Source organism: Punica granatum, chromosome 2 (assembly GCF_007655135.1).
Source record: "Punica granatum isolate Tunisia-2019 chromosome 2, ASM765513v2, whole genome shotgun sequence".
NCBI classification, from domain to species: Eukaryota; Viridiplantae; Streptophyta; class Magnoliopsida; order Myrtales; family Lythraceae; genus Punica; species Punica granatum.
The window spans coordinates 5,545,738-5,564,461 of NC_045128.1; the positions used below are offsets into that span (position 1 = coordinate 5,545,738).

At 38.0% G+C, this 18,724-nt stretch overlaps 1 protein-coding gene across 6 annotated transcripts; it reads right to left on the reverse strand.

Annotated features, from left to right (window-relative positions):
- Positions 1 to 10,707: 10,707 nt before the first annotated feature.
- Positions 10,708 to 17,626, reverse strand: LOC116197241 (TMV resistance protein N-like). Of its 6 annotated transcripts, none has more exons than XM_031527317.1 (7): positions 17,397 to 17,626; positions 16,467 to 16,563; positions 16,186 to 16,364; positions 15,570 to 16,093; positions 13,157 to 14,264; positions 12,778 to 13,065; positions 10,708 to 12,689 (listed from the first exon to the last, which is right to left on the reverse strand). In XM_031527317.1, exons 3-7 carry the CDS (start codon positions 16,330 to 16,332, stop codon positions 10,899 to 10,901), a joined length of 3,858 nt encoding a protein of 1,285 aa, XP_031383177.1. In that variant the 5' UTR covers positions 16,333 to 16,364; positions 16,467 to 16,563; positions 17,397 to 17,626; the 3' UTR covers positions 10,708 to 10,898. The 6 variants fall into 6 exon arrangements, with proteins under 6 accessions (XP_031383177.1, XP_031383175.1, XP_031383176.1 ...); XM_031527315.1 differs by having other exon boundaries at positions 17,392 to 17,626; XM_031527316.1 differs by adding an exon at positions 16,688 to 16,860 and having other exon boundaries at positions 16,186 to 16,563; positions 17,392 to 17,625.
- Positions 17,627 to 18,724: the final 1,098 nt, after the last annotated feature.

Below are 18,724 nucleotides of genomic sequence, written 5' to 3' on the forward strand. Positions count from 1 at the left end.
ACTTGAAAAGTTCCCAAATAATGCGAGATCAACATCTAGGTTTTCATGGATTCTCTCAAATTGCTCCCAATCTGCAAGTTTGAAGATGTTGCTACTATGAGAACATCATGGACTGAGGCACACCTAGGCCGACGATGGAGTCTGAGGCTAAGGTCGAGGGTGGTTATGATGGTCGGGAGAAACCCTTGATCTAGAGGAAGAGTGCTACTCTGTAATGGAATGAGAAGTCAAACAATAATGCTGCTCTGTAATGGAATGAGAAGCAGAAGAAGAATGCTGCTCAGTAATCGAATGAGAATCTCTATACTTATTTGATCTTCAAATTGAAACGAAATTGAGGTTTTTGTGGTTAACCCAGTTGTATGATCAAATGTTATTCTTGTTGTTGCTTTTATGGTTCTGGAAGTACAAAAACCAGGAGAAGGAGAAATAAGAGTGGTTCAAACAAAGTAATATAATGATACAAAATGTTTTTACTAGTATAGCAGTTTGGTAAAAATGTTTTCAATAGTATAGCAGTTTGGTGTAAAATGTTTTGGATGATGTCACAAGATGGTATAAAACATAGACCATGGAAATCTGCAAAAGCAAAAGCATTTACCACCCAACAACAATAACAAGGACAAAATATAAGCATTTGCCTCTGCCTCTCCCCCTCCCTCTTCCTCTAACATTCCCAGAAAACTCAGAACTCATTCTTCCTCCCATGCCTCTCCCCTTTCTCATGAATGTTGAAGCAGACCCTTCAAGTGGGATTGCTGGTGGCTGGGATGTCCTGATTAACTCAGAATGTGCAAAAGCAGTTGGAGCAAATGTGGTAAAAGTTTCAGGAGATACCTAAACATCCAAGAGTTTCAGCAATTGATCCACATCATCATCAATTCAGGACATGTATTTGTATTTGACGAGAGAGATGGTTCGTCTTCTACTCTAACATCTCTCTGTTCTCTCTGTCTTTGTTTTCAAGGTATTGTTTTATATTAGCGGTTTTTCCTTTTTTATTAAATTTCGATCCATGGTGACACCTTTCTTCACGCCTCCCGACACATAAGTTTACATCTATGCCACGTCAGATTAGTTTTGACACGTCACAAGCCACATAAGTCTCGGGCTAACGGCATCAAATGAGAGATGACATAATGCATTTGATTACAATAGTTTCAAAAACTGGTGCACCCAATTGTTACCATTTTTACTTTTTGTATCAATTGATTACATTTAAAACTTTTTGTACCTCTGAGTAATTAACCCTAAAAAGATAGGTATGAGTAAGATTTGAAAATAATATTAAGTAAAAGAAGACAAGATGGACTTTAAGAAAATAAAAATGTTTGCATTTTATAATTTTATTAAAATAAACTAATAATGATAATTTTCATAATTAGGTCTTTCCATATGGATAAAAGGAGAAAAAGTATTATCTATCATTGGAAAAGGATGTGTTTAATTAGTAGAGTTTCTCAAGAAGAACACAATATAGACAAAGAAATCTATTTGTGAATGAATATTTATAAAGAAAAATAAAGTATGTGATATATGTAGATCTCTTCGGAAAAGGTAAAACAAATAGAAAGAATAAAATAATATGCATTGTGTCAAATTTTATCGTTGGAAAAAAATTGAGAGAAACTTTACACCAAATGGGCATAAAAAATTGAGAAATTGGTCGGCCGATAGGGTCATTTGACTCGGTATATCAAATAGCTTACACCACTACCTTATCAGCTCAAGATTGAAACAATTGGACAAAAGAAGGAAAATAAAAAAATATTAAATATATTATAATTTGTATATCTAGTACAAAATTTCTTATAATTTTTCTAATTAAAAGTTGGGACAAAAGTATTTTTTTGGAAATAGTCCGACTATAATAATCAATCGTTTGCATAACATGTCAATTGGATTACGTGGTATATACCTTATTTGGCTGATATTTAAAAACAATAGCTTGTTTGGTAAGGGAGCGAAACTCCGTTTGCCTTTCACTACAAACTTTTTAAAATTTCAAAACAACTCAAATTTTTTAAGATTTTTCAATTTTTTCCCCTTCCCCTCTTCCCCCCATGCTCATTGCTCATCATCTTCCTCCTCCCCCTCCACTATTCATTGTCCCCAGAGTCGCCATCTCCTTCGACCAAGCGAGATTCGCCTCGACCTCGCCCTCTCCTTCGACCACCCCTACCTTCCACCAAGGCCGCCCTCGTCCCCGACAAGGACTTCTCCTTCCCGGACCTCACCACCTCCCACGTGGAACTCCGCAGCCTCTTCAACAACAACAAGAACTCACAAGATCTACAGGTCCCTCACCTCCTTTGACTAGAAAGAGCCTCTTCTCCTCCGCGCATCGAGACCTCTAGCACCGACACTACTTTCGCCAGTCATTCTCTCGCCTTCCCACTGCCGATTCAGCCTCCGAAGGTCGTTGCCCATTTTAGGAAATAAAACTTCTACTGTTCAGCTTTGAAGGTAGAGGTCCTCATGCATTTGGCCTACATGGCGTCGTTCTCTTTCCTCGCCGATTACATCTCTCCATTGGTGATGATTTGGGGCTCAGTTGAGGCATTGAGATGAAGAGAGAGAGAGAGAGAGAGAGAGAGGCGATCCGGAGGGGGAGGGTTGTAGAAGAGAGAGAGAGAGTGGAAAAGGATGAGAGAGAGGGTGGATTACTTTTTGAAATTTTGAAAAAAATTTGGTCGTTTTAGAATTTTTAAAAAGTTTGTGAGCAAATGAAATTACACTCCGTTATCAAAATCTACATAAAAAGATGTAACTTTTCGACTTAAATATCGGATCATTTGACGTAACCCGTCGACCGAATTACATGATACCTTATTCGAGTTAGATTTGAAAATACTAAAAATGACGTAACGTTTCGATCTAATGATTGAATTACGTGAAATCTTATTGGAGTCGGATATGAAATCATTAAAAAGGCATAATTCGTCAACTGTACAATCTGATCTTTTGATATAATGCGTCGATCGATTGGATTACGTGATATCTTTTTTCTGGATCGGATTTGAAAATGCAAAAGAAAATATGAGAATTATAAAAATAAAAATTACAAAAATGGCTTTTGATACTTAATAAATATAAAAGTGTGGAGCTCGATTGTTGCTTGTCTACATTTGTTATTTCCCATTGTAACCTTGAGTTTGTCCGCCTTCACTTTTATAGTTCCCATTCTACCCCTGGGTAAACCTCCACTCTTCGACAGTCGCGGTTGCGTCGGCTGACGATGGCAAATGCGGTCTCCTCTTTAACAGCGTCAGCTCCCCACAATAGCGGTTAGCAATCTCAAGCGGGCTCCACTCTATCCGCCTTCGCTTCCTACACGACGTTGGCACAGGGCCTATCCTCTTCCTTGTTTCTGCTTCTCTTCTCTTTGCACTGTCCCTCTGTGTCAATCGAACTTGCAGGTCTTCAGGCGCCGCTCGGCTGACCGGTGCCGGTCATCGTTGCAACAAAGGTGTCCCTGAGTCTGATGCCTAATCTTCTCCAAGGTGTCTCTGGCTTTTATGCATATCATATTCAATTTTAGTTTGTATGAACAAATCAATGTAGGTAGCTAGCTTCGATTTTGGTCAGTTAAGAGTGAGCAAAAAGAAAATTTAGTGGAATTTTCCTGTCAGCGTTCGGCTGATGAAACAAACCTATATATAATTACATGCTCGATCACGATATTAAAACTTGGGAAGTGTAAAAAGGGTTTATACGTGATTACAGGTAATCTTTTCCTTTGTCATAATTGGAGGAATTTGTTTTGCAATTGAACACCAATTTGTCATAATGGTAGGAATCTGTTTTGCATTTGAACAACAATGAACTCCTCCTTCTAGAGTCTGCAAGGGCACCTTTTTCCGCAATCCACTGAATGGCAATTCTCGATCTGCCTCATAGTTCTACATTGACTAGGTCGCATCATCCCTGCGTGTATCGAAAGATCGTAACCACTTTGTTGCAAAGGTTACAAAAATCATATGTGACCTATTAAGTAATGTTGACGAGTCATTAGTTATTTCCGTCTTCGTTTTCTGTATTGATATTCTCAGCACTTGTCACTCTTGTCATTCTTAGATATAAACCAATTTCCCCTCAACACCGGGACAGTTTAATGCTCTGTTAGTTCTTAGCTCCTAGAGGAGTACAATCAGGCAATCAAGTGGATGGGAGATTTGGGTGGACATCCTTCTTATTTTTCTCCTGTGCTATCCATTCAGCCCAGACTTGAACTATGATCAGCTTAACCTGGCCATGCTTATTGAGGAAACTCTCTTTTAGAAGAGACGGTGATGTAGTTCGGGGACAAGGCAAACCGCTGCATTTTCTAATGTTAATGGTAGTTTCACAGGCCCTACAGAAAGGTAGAAGAAGGAGAAGTACAAAATTTCATACCCGTAAAACTAATTCCAAGAACTATAGAAAAATAACTATTAGAAGAATAGGAGTAGACAAAGTGTACCTAGAACTTTTTAAACTGTCGATTTAACGCCTCAAGCGTGACACCTCTACAAGTATCCACACTGACTTTGTCGACAGGTCTTCGAGATCGGCTGTGCTAGCGGCCAAATCTCGAAGGAAATGCCTGTGCAACTCCGATACTCATAAGACTAATGGACTTCTTTGAATCGAACAGTTCAATCCGAACTCTTGTACACACATACCCATATATACACAAACATACACGCACACATATATGTTATACACTTATATATCTATCCGTCCATTCTGCAGCCTTGTCCATGGGCTATACATAAGCCACTGGAAAGGCTTAAGAATACACGAAACATGCCACTTGGAGGCCATTTGCATCCCATGGAAAATGCCAAGTGTAGCCTTGCAAGGATGTACCACGTGGCTCCCGATTCGGACCCGTGTGTCTTTGTGTCACGTGGCTCCCGATTCAGACACCGTGTTATTAAATGGTATCAGAACCCTTAGATTCAAAGCTCTCTAGTTGCACCATGAAGCTATGGAACCAAAGAGGCTAACTTCCAACCCTCTGCTTATTATCTTAACACTGACTTGTCACAGCCGATGAATGAAGGAAAATTCTCTATGGAAGCTCTTGAATGAGCGGCAGCAGACAGTAACTTGTGGAAGACATAAGGGAGGGAAGCAGTGTTCTGCATTTTACATCACCGGTTTCCCCAGCTATTCAGCATGAAATTCCCGGACAAAACCAACATTATTAGATTGATTGAGTCTGCAAGTTTCGGGGAAATTCAGCATTTGTGAGTTCAGCTGAAAGAGTCTTCCGCGAGAGTTGCTGTACGACAAGTTCAGCTCGAGCTAGTGATGACTTTAATTGCCCAATGGAGTCGGAGAGTTGTCCTAGTTATTGACAAGACTCCATGCGAGTTGCCTCAGATTCACGAGGCTTCTAACTGACTCTGCACTTAGATTGAGATGCCTTAAAGATATTTGCTATGTAATAACTCTTAGGGTAAAAAGCTTGGATGGTACAAAACCTTTTACAAATATAACACTTTGGTATAAACTTTTTTTTTTCTGTAACAATTGAGTATAAAACGTTTCAAAATGTTACAATCAACTATATTCCGTCAATTTCTCACTTACGCCGTCAGCTCTCGCTGACGTGGCATCCGACTTGTTATAAGGACATCCAATGTGGCTAAAACAATATAACAAAAAAATATTTTTAAAGATTTTAATTAAAATAAAATAAAAAGAATAAAAATAAAATTCAATTAAAAGGAAAAAAAACCTCTCTCTCTCCATTCTCCTCTCCCTTACCCTCTCTCTCCTCTCCTCTGCCCACCGGAGCCTCTCAACTGGCAGCTCTTGTCGAATTGCCTCATTGGAGCCTTGGTCAGAGCCTTAGTGATGCGGCAGAAGATGTGGCGAATCGGTACCTCGAGAAAAATAGGTTCTGACGGCTATTGACCCGTAAAAAGATGAAATTTAAGGCGAATTCCATCGTTTAGGGCCTCAAACGGCATTTTTATATTATTAGGACGTTTTTACAATTTTAGGAAAAATTTATGTCTTTCGTGTAATTTAGGCGTTTTAATTCATATTTAAATTTTGTAAAACCTTAGGGTTAAGATAGTTGATTTTTTTAATAAAGTTTTGGAGCTACCGTGCTATTTCACCCATTCTCGAATTCATTTCTAGTTGGATGCTTAGTCTTTGGTATTCGTAGAATCAACAAGTGATAGAAGATTATTTTCTGGTATTCGTGCGCGAATCAACAAATTGCAATTAATTCCGTTGCGTCACTTAGCCTTTCTGCTCCCTAGACCCGAGGCCTCTCTCTCTCTCTCCCCTCTTCTTCTCACTCTTCCGTCTGTATTTTTCCTTTTTTATTTTTAATTATGTTGATTGGATCGGGGTGAGAGCACCCCCGCCAGCAACCCACTCCTTGACTGAGCTAACTGGTAGGTACTAGGCCCGTTGGCGGACTCAATCGTAGGGTGGGGTCGCCAGCATCCACGCCCCTACCCCCGAGCCAACCCAGATCCATTAAAGATCTGGAACCAATGTCAGGGCGGCCAAAATCCAAAGATTTGTCTCCACACAAATCCAAAATTACAATTTCTTCCACTCCTCTCTTTATTATGCCAAACAATTTCCATTTCATTTCAATTTCTTGCCCTTATCTCCGACTTTCCCAATCCCATTGTTCTTCGATTTTATCTGTTGTTGCTGTTGCCCGTTATTGCCATTTGGGTGTTCTTTAAATCCCACTGCGCATATCCATCAATCAATGACTTTGAGCGCTTCAAGTCAGTATCTTTTGTAGTATTGTGTAGTTTTGTAATTGTATATGTGGATTTTTTTTTTCTTGGTGGGCAGAAAGAGAGAGAGGGAGAAAGTCTTTGTGCAAGAATTTATATTCCACGACCCAACCTTTTTTTTGTCAAATCCTGATTAATTGTGTTCCAACAAGGTAGTCGTCTCCGGCTTTTTTTTTTTTATAAATAAGATAATTCATTAAATACGAGAATCAAGTACAGAGTTCGAGTGCCTAAGGTTGGGATATCCTTGGAAAATACAAAGCGAGGGGGAGTTAGACAATAATCCGAATCGGCCTAAGTCATGAGCAATGGAATTTTCCTCCCTCGGTACCCAAGAACAAACCCAGGAAGAGAAAAAATTAATAGCTAAAGTGATATCCGCAATTATGCTTTTAATCTCCCAAGGGGAGCTACAAGGGTGCATAATGGCATTCACAAGTTGCAGGGCATCGCATCTAAGCCATATCTTCGTCAATCCTCTTTCAGCAGCAATGGATAGTGCAAGGAGGGCTGCTTTGGCTAATGCTTGGAGAGGTTTATCTCCGGCTTTTCTTGATTTCTAAGATTTGCTGTCTCTTGCCCTCTCTGGCTCGAAATCGGGATTTTTTCCAGCTCCATTGATGGGGTTTTGATTCCTAGCTGCTCCCTTTGGAGAAGTAAGCTCTCGATTACTTGGGTGTTTGGATTTTGAGCTCTCACCAGCAATGGAGGGAGATAAGAGGGAGTGTTTACCACATCAAAAACGTCAAGACACCAATTCGGCCACGTGTGTGGTGACTGCAGACGTGCCAGGGAATTGTGTCAAGAATTGACGTGTTACTAGCCGGCCCCATCAATACAAAGCATGTAAGGTCTTAGAAGTCTATGGGATTGAACGGCGACTAAATGTAGGTCTTCAAAATTAAATTGTGCCTCAGACAATTCACGGTTCGGAGAGTTGACCGTTATGAGTTCTTTACCAAAAATTCATGCACGATCGGAAGGTCGAAAAATAAATAAGTGGCCCGTGAGCCTACTTGTCACTTTCGGCCGAACTCAACTCACTAAACTGAGTTGAGAATTGGAGAAGTTCACTAAACTAAATGAACCCACGCCCATTGAAGTAACTTCGCCCACCATTTGCCAAAGAGGAAAATTCTCGTCTTCATCGCTCGGTAGCTCCAAGAACGGAAGTAGCTTGATCCACGGGGATCGGTTGAAGGATAAAGATGTACGGGAATGGAAAGTGCGATAAAGGAATGAATGTAAAAGTGCAAGGAAAATGTGTGAGGAAAATAAATGATAGGTTAAAGTAAAGTGCGAGAAAGGAAAAGATAAGTAAATGGTACGATTGATGTGTTGGTCAAGGACCCTTAGAAGACACGTATTTTTAGGCGTTACAATGAAACCCTAGAAAATCTCTCTAAATTGGATACGCCACAATATACTATATCAAGATAATATTCGACTAGGAAATTGACTACTATGACTATCTAGATTGACTAGAAATAAAATATCAAATAAAATCGGAGAAATATCTAACTCATTTAACTCCCTAAAGTCAAACATAATGCTAGATAACACAAGAATATTACGTGCTAGATCTCCAAAATATCGGCTACCAAAGGGAGTAAAATCTTCCACCGGGCATGCCAATATACATGCATATATGTGTATATTACTCATGATGAGCCTTCATTAATAAGCCTCTTATATTGGGCTCAAATTCATTGGGCTTTCGCCTGCCTCGGCTTCAAACTTGGGCTCAAATACAACCCGGTCCTCTACGATGCTCACGGCCCACCTCTTCAATTCTGAAACAGCACATTCCTAAAAACTCGAGAAAATACCGAGACTACATTTCGTAAAATATGTGTAAACGGGTAGAGAAGGTGAAGCCATCTGAAGAGAAAAGAGAGAGAGAGAGGAGAGAGACAGAGTGAAGAGAGAGATAGTAGAGAGATGAGAGAGAAGAGGGAGATAAGAGAGAGGAGAGAGAATAATTTTTATTTTTTTAATATTTTTTTAATTTTATAATTAATTAAAATTTTAGAAATGAATTTTATTTATAATATTATTTCCCAATCAAATACTCATAAGATACGTCGAATGCCATGTTGGCAACAACTGACAGCATTAATGGACAATTGACGGAATGTAATTGATTACAATATTTTAAAATGTTTGGTACTAAATTATTACAAAAAGAAAAATATTTTGTAATAAAGTGTTACATTTGTAAAAGGTTTGTACGGCCTGTGCTTTTTACCCAAACTCTTAAGCCACTCAACAATTGCTAGAGTCTAAAGATATAGAAATTTAATTTAAAACCAAAAACAACTTGAAGAATCCCAGTTGATACCCACATATGTAATTAACTAGTCTTCTTTTTACCGTGCATTGGAAGGGTAATATTTCTATGGAGATTTGTTGGACTTTTCACTTTGGATGAAAGATTATAATTATTATTTTTCCAATGGCGAATTTTTATGTTTTTCAAAATAAAGTATAGTTTTATTTTGAATAAAATAGCTTCCATAAATTATGCAAGATCCAAAATACCGATAATTATGTAATATAAATTTTATTTGTTGTAATATATTTTTCAACATAAACTTAGAATCATAGGAAATTTGTATTACAATAGTCTAATAATATATTGAATTTTGTACTTATCATTTTTTAGTTCGTTTATAAATTGTACAGTTTATCTATCACATAGAATTTAATTTTTTCAGATTGAGGGGAAAATTTTCTACACAAATTAATTCAGATAAAGTTTTTCTAATTCTTTTATTTTTAAATAAAAATAAAATTTTCCAGTTGAGGGTAAAATATTTAAATGCATTAATTCAAATAAAGTTTCTTTCCTTTTTTTTACATTAAATTTAATTTAAAGCAGATATAGAAATTATTATTATTTAGATATTTGCCTTTCTAACCCTACAATAGTAAGTATTTATCTTTCTAATCCTATTTATTGCATAAGTATTGATTTTTTTTACCATATTTATTACATGGGTTACAACTATATATATATATATACTATAAACTACTACTATAAAGGCAAAAGAAAATGTTTCGTCTAACTTTCTTTTCCAAAAAACTCCCTGACAAAATAAATATAATTAATGATAACCACATGATTTGGGATATAATAGTAATATCATTTATACAACTATCCACTTTTATCCTCTTTTTTTTTTTTTTTCCCACTTCCTCTTCTCCCATGTATTCTCTCTCGTCTCCTTCAGTAACTTGAGTGTCCATTTTTTTCTTCCTTTTCCTCTTCTTCTACGTTTCTCTCACTCTCTCTCTCTGCTTTTTTTTTTTTTTTTTTTTCCTTTTCCCAGTATTCGATCAATTTTATTATAGGGCTTAATTTATGATTAAAAATAAAATTGTACACTCAAATATTAATATAAATGTATAAAATTGCAATACATTATAGAACGATTTTAGTGAATTATCAAATCGAGAATTTTTGTCAATTCCGCGCGTAGTGCAGCCCAAACTCTAATAGATTATATGTACATATGCATGTTTGTCAACATATCAAATTTTACATCATCTAATTTTAATAATCATAGTGACAGATTAATGCCTTTTTTAACTCAATAAAGTAGTGATTTTTTTAATGTAAAAAAGAAGTATTTAGTGGAACTAACTCAATATGAAGATTAAACATGTTTTCTTCATGGTTAACTTCAAAATTATAAAAGAAAAGTTAATTATGCAATTATAAGCTCATTAATTTATATTTATAAACTATTTTTATTAATAGTAATTTTTTTGAGATATTACTAAAAACTAAGAGGAATTGAGAAACACATAACACTTTCTATAGAGGATAACACTAAAAACTAAGAAGTTTATGATATTGTCACGTAGTATATCCATTACATACAACATTTTCTCCTAAACAAGAGTTTAGTTTTTTTTTCTATAGAAGATATGATGGTTGTTAAGATAAGAACTTTCTGCGCTGTATGAATTTAATTTTCCAACTCAACGTCTCTGCCTCCTGTACTGCAATATCACATCAACGACATGTATATGTATGTATACACACACCGACGTCGATCGATCCGAATCAAGAAAAACAGAAAGTCAATATTCATAAATATAATGCCGGCAGACTAACCTACACAAGGACAACTAAACGTAGATAGGATAGATATCGGACCGATAAAGGTCTTGCTTTGAATTGTTATGGATCTGCAGTCCGTTACTCTTCTGCTTCGAAAGATCGGGTAACTTAAGTGCCTTGCATCCAAAGATGTTCAACACCCGCAGCTTACTCAGTTCCTCGAGTCCTGAAATTTCCGTGATGCTCTCACAATCCCTCATTATGAAGCGCTCCAGCCTCTGCAACCTCGATAGGTTTGGTAACTTCGTGAGCGATCTGCAACTGTTTATATCCAACATTTGCAGCGTCTCCAATTCTGCAACCACCTCAATTTCACTAAATTGCTCGCAGCCTCTAAGGGATAACTCCTCCAATGAGTATGGTAGCTCGGGCAAGCGTTTGAGCGACCTGCAGCTGTCGATACAAAACCTTTTGAGTTTTTTCAAACGACTGAGACCTCGTATCTCAACTAGCTTTCTGCTCCACGGTACACTTAGGAACTTCAAGTTTCTCAACTTGGATAAGTCAGGAAGTCTTTCAACTTGAGACCAACCGGCTGACAAAGCAATTAAAGATTCAAGCCTCTCGAGACCGTCCAGCTTCGTTAAAAGGCAGCCATCTGTATTGAGATCCTTCAGGGACAGGATATTGCCAAGGCCTTCGATTTCCCTGAGCTTCGGGCAATCCATAACCCATAATTTCAACAAATTCTTCAAGTTTGAAAGGTCTGGCAACCTCTCGAGTGAGCTGCCACCCCGGATCCTCAAAGCTGACAGACTTGAGGGAAGTGTAGGGAGGGTTTTAAGTCTGTGGCAATCCCGAAGATCAAGATTTTTAAGACGGAGAAATGCACCTATCTCTTCTGGCAAGGTAGATATCTTCACCGAGTTCAAACCCATTTTCTCGAGCTTCCTTAGGCTAGAGACGTTTTCCAGCTCCTTGAGCTCCAAAACCCAATACAATTGCAATTCTTTTAGATTAACCAAGTTCGCGAGGCTCAGGGAAGTCAGCGCCGACGAGTCTTGAACGATTAGACTAATTAAGCTAGACGGAAGCTCGGGGAGGGTCTGAAGATTGTGGCATTCATCTAAATGAAGGGTCTCCAGGCATGAGAGAGCGCTCATACCTGCTGGGAGGCTATTTACCTTGCTAAATCTCAAGACCCTCAAAGAGGATAGATTCAAAATTCCATCAGAAATTATTTGGTCTCCTACTCCCCCCTTTGGAGAAAACCAGGCGTCGAGCACTTTGAGCTTCTTTAAGCTTCCCAGGTTACATGGAGAAAAAGTGATACGTGTTTCATCAATCTTGAGCAATTCCAAATCATGTAGATCTCCAACGAAATCCGGCAACCTTCTGATGTTAGTTCCCGACAAGATAAGTTCAACCAACGAGGTTAACTGCCCAATGGAGTTCGGAAGTTCCTTTACCCCGCTACGTAATAACGAGAGTCTCCTCAGATTCACAAGAGATCCAATAGATGCTGGAATTTCATGAAGATTTATGCATCTATTAGCAGATAGAACTTCGAGGTTAATCATACCTCTCGATATAGGTAATTCTTCAACCTGTGTATTATCAATGAGAAGCTCGACTAGTGACTCCATGGAACCCAATTGCTCCGGCAACTTCTTCAGTCCCCAACATCTCCTCAAATTTAAGAGGATCAGGTCCTTCAGAAGCCCTATCGATGGATCAACCCAAACCAACTCCACGCATGACTCTAGAATCAAGCTCTCTAAGCTCGGGAATGCCGAGAAGTCAGGAGTTCTGCTAATTGGGCAATTTTTGAGGTTGAGAACTTTGAGCTTCGACCCGAACTGAAGAAAACAAAAAGCAATGTAAATAAACTATTCAGATGGAATCACATTGGTAGAAATCATTTATGGTTGAAAGCAACAGTGAGACCTTGATCGAGCTCCAGCCAATCCACTTATCACGAATTAAGCTCCTTGACAGATCAAGAACAATTAAGTTCCTCAGAATTAAATTCACCGGTGGAGATATGTTCTTTCTATGCCAACTCAACCATCTCAGCTGACGGAAAAGACCCTGAAAGTTGCCATCGAGCCATGCACTAGCAAGTTCAAGAATTCTCAGCCTCGACAGGTTCCTATACATGTCATCATTAAGACTATCTTCTTCCTCCATGAAATGATATCCTTCTAGACTGATGGCTTCCACTTTTGACGTTCCCTATACTCATCAAAAACATCAAACATGGAAGCGGTTTCAAACAATTTTCATGACCTGAAAGCCAATCTAAAATACATCGAAAATGTCATACCTGTTGTTCCACTAAAACATCAAATGCATCTTCACCGTGCCACAGCCTGCTTCTCCGTCCTGGCTCTTTGTCTTCTTGCTCAACCACACTTCTGCCAAGATCTCTGAGTTGATCGTGCATCCATATCATATTGTCCTCTCCAATTTTAATTAACGACTTCAGTTGGAGGATCTCAATTCCCACTTCTGGGGAAAATTTAGTATCTTTCCACATAGGAATCACTAGCCTGACATCCATTCCGATGAAAAAGCATGCAATGTCAAGGAATGTTTCCTTTTGCTCACATTCCAACGACTCGTAACTTATCTTCAACTTATCTTGGATGTCGAACATGTCAAGTTTAAATTTCAACTTCTCTATTGTAGCATGCCACATATCCTTCCTTCCACCATAGACGGATAAGAATGATCCCATAACCTCAAGAGCTAGAGGAAGCCGTCCAGTAATGTTCACGATTTCCAATGCCTGTTCAGCCAAGTCTGGTCTGGGAGACTTATTTCTGAATGCGTGCATGCAGAAGAGCTCTAAAGCATGACCTTCATCCAGTAATGGGACTTCATACAAATCCGGTACATGAAATTGTTCCAGGACATCCTTTTCTCTAGTAGTAATGATGATCCTGCTTCCTTGGCCAAACCAACCAACATCAGCTGCCAAAGCTTTAATCTGGTCGATGTGGTCAACATCATCGAGAAGAATCAGGACTTTCTTTTGGTGAAGCCTTTCCTTAAGTACATTTATTCCTTCCTCTACAGTAGCATAGTCCTGCGGCTCAAGCTCTAATATGTCGGAGACCAATTTACTTTGTAAGTATTGATGGCCATTGGGATACCGGGATGTTTCTCGGATATCTTTAAGGAAAGAATTACTTTCAAAATTGTCTACAATTTGGTTGTAGACAAACTTGGCTAAAGTTGTCTTTCCTATGCCACCCATGCCCCAAATCCCGAATACCTGAACATGATAATCTATGCCAACTTCTAATTTTTTCACAATTTCTTCTGCCCGATCCTCGATTCCAACTAGGACAGTACCCATTTCCAAGTAAGACTTCTTCAGTTCTCTAAGGACCTTTGCAACAACTAATTTTACGAACTCACCTTGATGTCTGCAAAGATATATATCATTGTCACTTGTCATACTTTAAAAAGAGAGAGAGAGAGAGAGAGAGAGAGAGAGAGAGAGAGAGAGAGAGAGAGAGAGAGAGAGAGAGAGAGAGAAATCAGAAAAAGGAAAATATTACTGAACTTAATTAAGTTGTGCAGATTCACTTTAATACCTAAGAAACTTTTGTAATTGTTACAGAAGTTGAAACTATGTTCTCATATATATATATATATATATGAACTAGGATGAATAACCATGCATGCACGGGGTTACATATATTTTCGAATACTCCCTTTTAACCTAAATAAATCTTTGTTGTGTAGTGTTGGATGAGTATTGGCAATTCATAAAAAGTACCTGATATATTTATATTCGCGATAAGATTATAAATATTTACGTGGAAAAGAATTTCAAAAGTATCAAAATATTAAAGCTTTTGAGAGAAAAATAAAAGATTGCAACATATAGTCGATCAGCAGGTGCACAACACTATATTTAATTGTACCTGAGTAATTTACTATTTTTAGTATAATGTTCAAGAATTCAAAAACATATATATACATTGCTATTGTAAAATTATATTTACATGTCCACATCTTCGTTCGTTATTATAGGATATTGAAGAGAAAGAATAATTATTAAGAAAATGAAATGCAAAATCTGGTAATAACCAAATTAATGGAGAGAAATAATATTAGAAGCAAGAGGAATTTTTTTAAAGATTGAAAAAATGGTGTACATAAGGAGTCGCGATTATAATCTCAATGAATTAACCAAAATGAGAAGAAAATCTATATGAAAGAAAAAGAAGAGCAAAAGAGGCAAAAAAACTATTATCTATTTGTCGGCGCTGCACTCATATCATTTTAATGAGGAAGAAAATGAAAAAATCGAGCTCTAAAAGAAAATAATGGATCTATTGTTTCTTTTTTTTTAATTGTAATTCTTAAATAAAACAAAATAGATGCATGAAATTTATTTTTATTTTCATTTTTTATTAAAAAGTAAGTACAATATAATATCATAAATTAAAATATTAAAAAAAGCCGAAGTTAAAAATTTTCTCTATAATTATGCCTAATTTTATTAATTTATATAATTATATTGTTGTATAATTTTATATTATTTTTACTTCCTAATTAAGTAAATGTACATATTATTTTATTATTTCTTCATAGGTAGGTAATATATATTTTAGCTTATTTTAAAATGCAAATTAGAACAAAAAAAAATTTATAATTTTTTTCATATTATAAAACAAAAGAAAGTTGCGAGAACTGAAAAACTCGAAGCAGCATAGAGTTACCCGTTTGCCACTTTATTAAGTTCCAGACCCTTCAGCTTCACGACTTCCTTCAGCGCATCCCTCCATGCTTGGACCTTCTCCTGACCGAACCTCTTCTCATGCTGGGAGAAAGGTTTGGCGTAACTGCCCGTCTGATGTTGGGCCTCGTCAGGCGTTACATCCAGGAATAATGGCATGATCAGCTGTTTGCTCTCCTTCATGGACTTCACCATCTCCGCCACCTCCATGAGGCACCACTCGCTCGAAGCGTAATCCGCGGAGAAGATGGGGATCCCGATCTTTGACTGCCTGATTGATTTCATGAGCTCAGGGCCGATCTCCTCCCCTGCACGGAGCTCCTCATTGTCCCTGAAGGTGCGGACCCCAGCATCGATGAGGCTATGGTAGAGGTAGTCTGTAAACGTCTTGCGGATGCCGGTCCCCCTGCAGCTCAGGAAGACTTCAACCCCGTCACCCGCCGCTGGATTGTCTGAGGAATCGGATGATGGAACGTCATGGCTTCCATCTAGCTCCTGCTGATGCTGCTGCAGCAGGACATGTGATAGTAAATACACACACATGCAGATTGCATTGTGAAATGCCCCATATCTGCCAGAATAGTAGTAGATTACAATACCTGCGAATTGTTCACATTCATACTGCTGGAATTGCCACTTTGCCATCTCTTACGAGCTTTAAGGAAAGCGGCCATGAGGACCGATGCTGTTGCACAGATTGCAACAATAACCAAAGTACGGTACCTAGGATGACCGTCGGATGCCATAGCATACTAGTCCTGTAATTTCCTCTCCTTATCTTTCTTGTTGCCAGGAAACAGAGAGAGAAGGGTAGCTCAGGACTCCTATCACAGCAAATTGGGTATAATGAAATAAGACAGCGAATTTCATTGATGATTACTGGGAGTCGATTCCTTTTTCCATGGAACACTCTACCGTGAGAGCATCTCCCTTGCCATTTTCTCTTTCTTGCTTTCTTTCTGTGAAGGGGAACATACCTAAGAAAAAGTAAAAAAAGTTGTGATCACCCAAAAAGAACCTCACGCTATACACGAGATTTTATGTTTGGAGATGGACATGCCAAACCGAATTGAACACAAATATATCAGTAAAATCTCATACTGGTGAAATATTCTCATCCTTCCTGCCAGAACTAGGATTTTGCAGTCTCTTCTTGAAGAAGAAATGGGTTCCGATGATAGCAGAGATAATGAACGAGGTTATTGCAGAGACCGCCTACCATAACAGCAGACGCAAACAGAGTACTTGTACAGCAAAACATGCTTGTGATGATACTGAAAACAAAGAATTGATTACTTACGAACCAAACGCAGCAATAGTATTATACGTATGAAGTGCTCATACTGTGTAGAATCCGTGTTGAAGTGTCCATTGAGTTGAGTGGATTTCCATACACATAAAAAAACAATTTTTTGCGGACAAAAAAGTTTCGTTTTATGGCCGTTCCGTATATGTCTACTTTAGCTTGAATGAACGTTTTGAAAAACACCTTAAGCTATGCTCTTTTCCTGCATTGCCTTTTTCATAGCAAAAGTAGAGTAAAGCATCACATTTTCCAGACATTGGACTCAGCGGCGAATCTGACCCCTTTTTGCGGTCCCATGACTATAATCAAACACCACCACCAGCACACTCAATCATACCACAACATTCATTATCTTACTTAACATATCCACAATCAAATCCTCAATGCAATCTTTTATGATATTTTCCCAAGTTGACCCATATAATTAATCCCAAATAATTCGAACAGAACGCATGTGATTACCCAGATTAGACTCAAGCAAGAAGAATAAATAGCATACCTTACATGCCCATAAACTAATCAAGTGAATTTGGTTGCTACTCCATTCTCTTCATCACCCTTCCATCTCGAGCTCTCGAGCCCCTTCTCTCTCACTTCCTGCTCTCTCCGTTGTTCTCTCTCCCCCTCTGTCCCTCTCTCGCTCTCTCTCTGTGTTTTCTTTCGTTCTTTCGACCAGAAAGAAAACAAGCAATTATAAAAGTCAAAGGAATAAGGGAGGCAGTTGCACTCCACCAAAGTCATGCCTATTAGACTGCAATTGATTGATTTATTTATTTTTCCAAAAGCAAATGCAAGACAGGTTGTAATGTGTGTGTCCTACGTGTATTTACTTATGTGCATATCTGAGGTCTGTCTCCAAGCATTCCGTACGTGAATGTATTATGAAATGACGATGGCCGACCCATAATATTTAATTCAGTGGGTCTTGGATTTAATTCATTAGTATGTTAGTGGAGTTGTGGTGATCAAGTTGAGCTAAAGTTTCAACGAGTTATGATGAAAGGAACATTTTGTAGTGGTTAAGTTTGCTTAGGTGGGACAGTCATAGCGGACTAATAATCCAACTTTAACTTTTTATCGAGAGAAAAAGAGAAAAAAAAGAAAAAGAAAAAAAAAAGGTCTGTCAAATATCTCGGGTTTCACATAGGACAACTACTATTGTCTGTCTCTGTAAATTTCGTAGAGGAGTTATATATCGAAGCAAAAACGAAATTGTTCCAGATTGAAAAAGTTCCAAGCCGAGCTTCTGATGTCTCGTGTCCCCTCTGATTGCTTCATCCTTACAAATTTTATCAACGGTACCCATTAACACAAAGTGCGATGACGCCGATGAGTTACTGCAAAATCCATAAGAGTTTGATGGGAATGGCTCACTGTATGGCTTCGATCTCGCTTAAGCTTTTTTCACCTTTTCACATCTTATTCAAGGGTCCTACAAACTAGTAATGACTGAAACCTATGTCCCTTACGCTAATGATCGGCGAGGATCACCTTTGTACGGAAATCCAAGTAAGAGATTATTCATAAATTAAGTGGAAGATTTCAAGTGAACTCGATTGCTGAAAAATATTCTGGTAACATTAATTATGCACTAGAGTCTAGTGAATATACAAGATCTGATTTTAATTTATTTTTAGGAAGAAATACAAAAACTCCCTCGTACATGAAACTAGGGACTAATTGGACCCTGTGATTTTTCGATAGACAACTAACACCTTGGGGTTTATTTTGTGGGACATAAGCAACCTCACCATTAGTTTTTTGGTCACTTTTAGTCCTCACACTTTTCTTTTTGTCATTATTATCATCAAACGTTCAACTTTTTGCAATTT

Bases quoted from the DNA above. Each gene is read 5' to 3' on its own strand.
- LOC116197241 (XM_031527317.1), bottom strand. From the start codon at position 16,332: ATGGCATCCGACGGTCATCCTAGGTACCGTACTTTGGTTATTGTTGCA. The intron at 16,094-16,185 runs GTATTGTAATCT...GTCCTGCTGCAG, and splicing joins TGAATGTGAACAATTCGCAG to CAGCATCAGCAGGAGCTAGA. The intron at 13,066-13,156 runs GTATGACATTTT...TGATGAGTATAG, and splicing joins ATGTTTTAGTGGAACAACAG to GGAACGTCAAAAGTGGAAGC.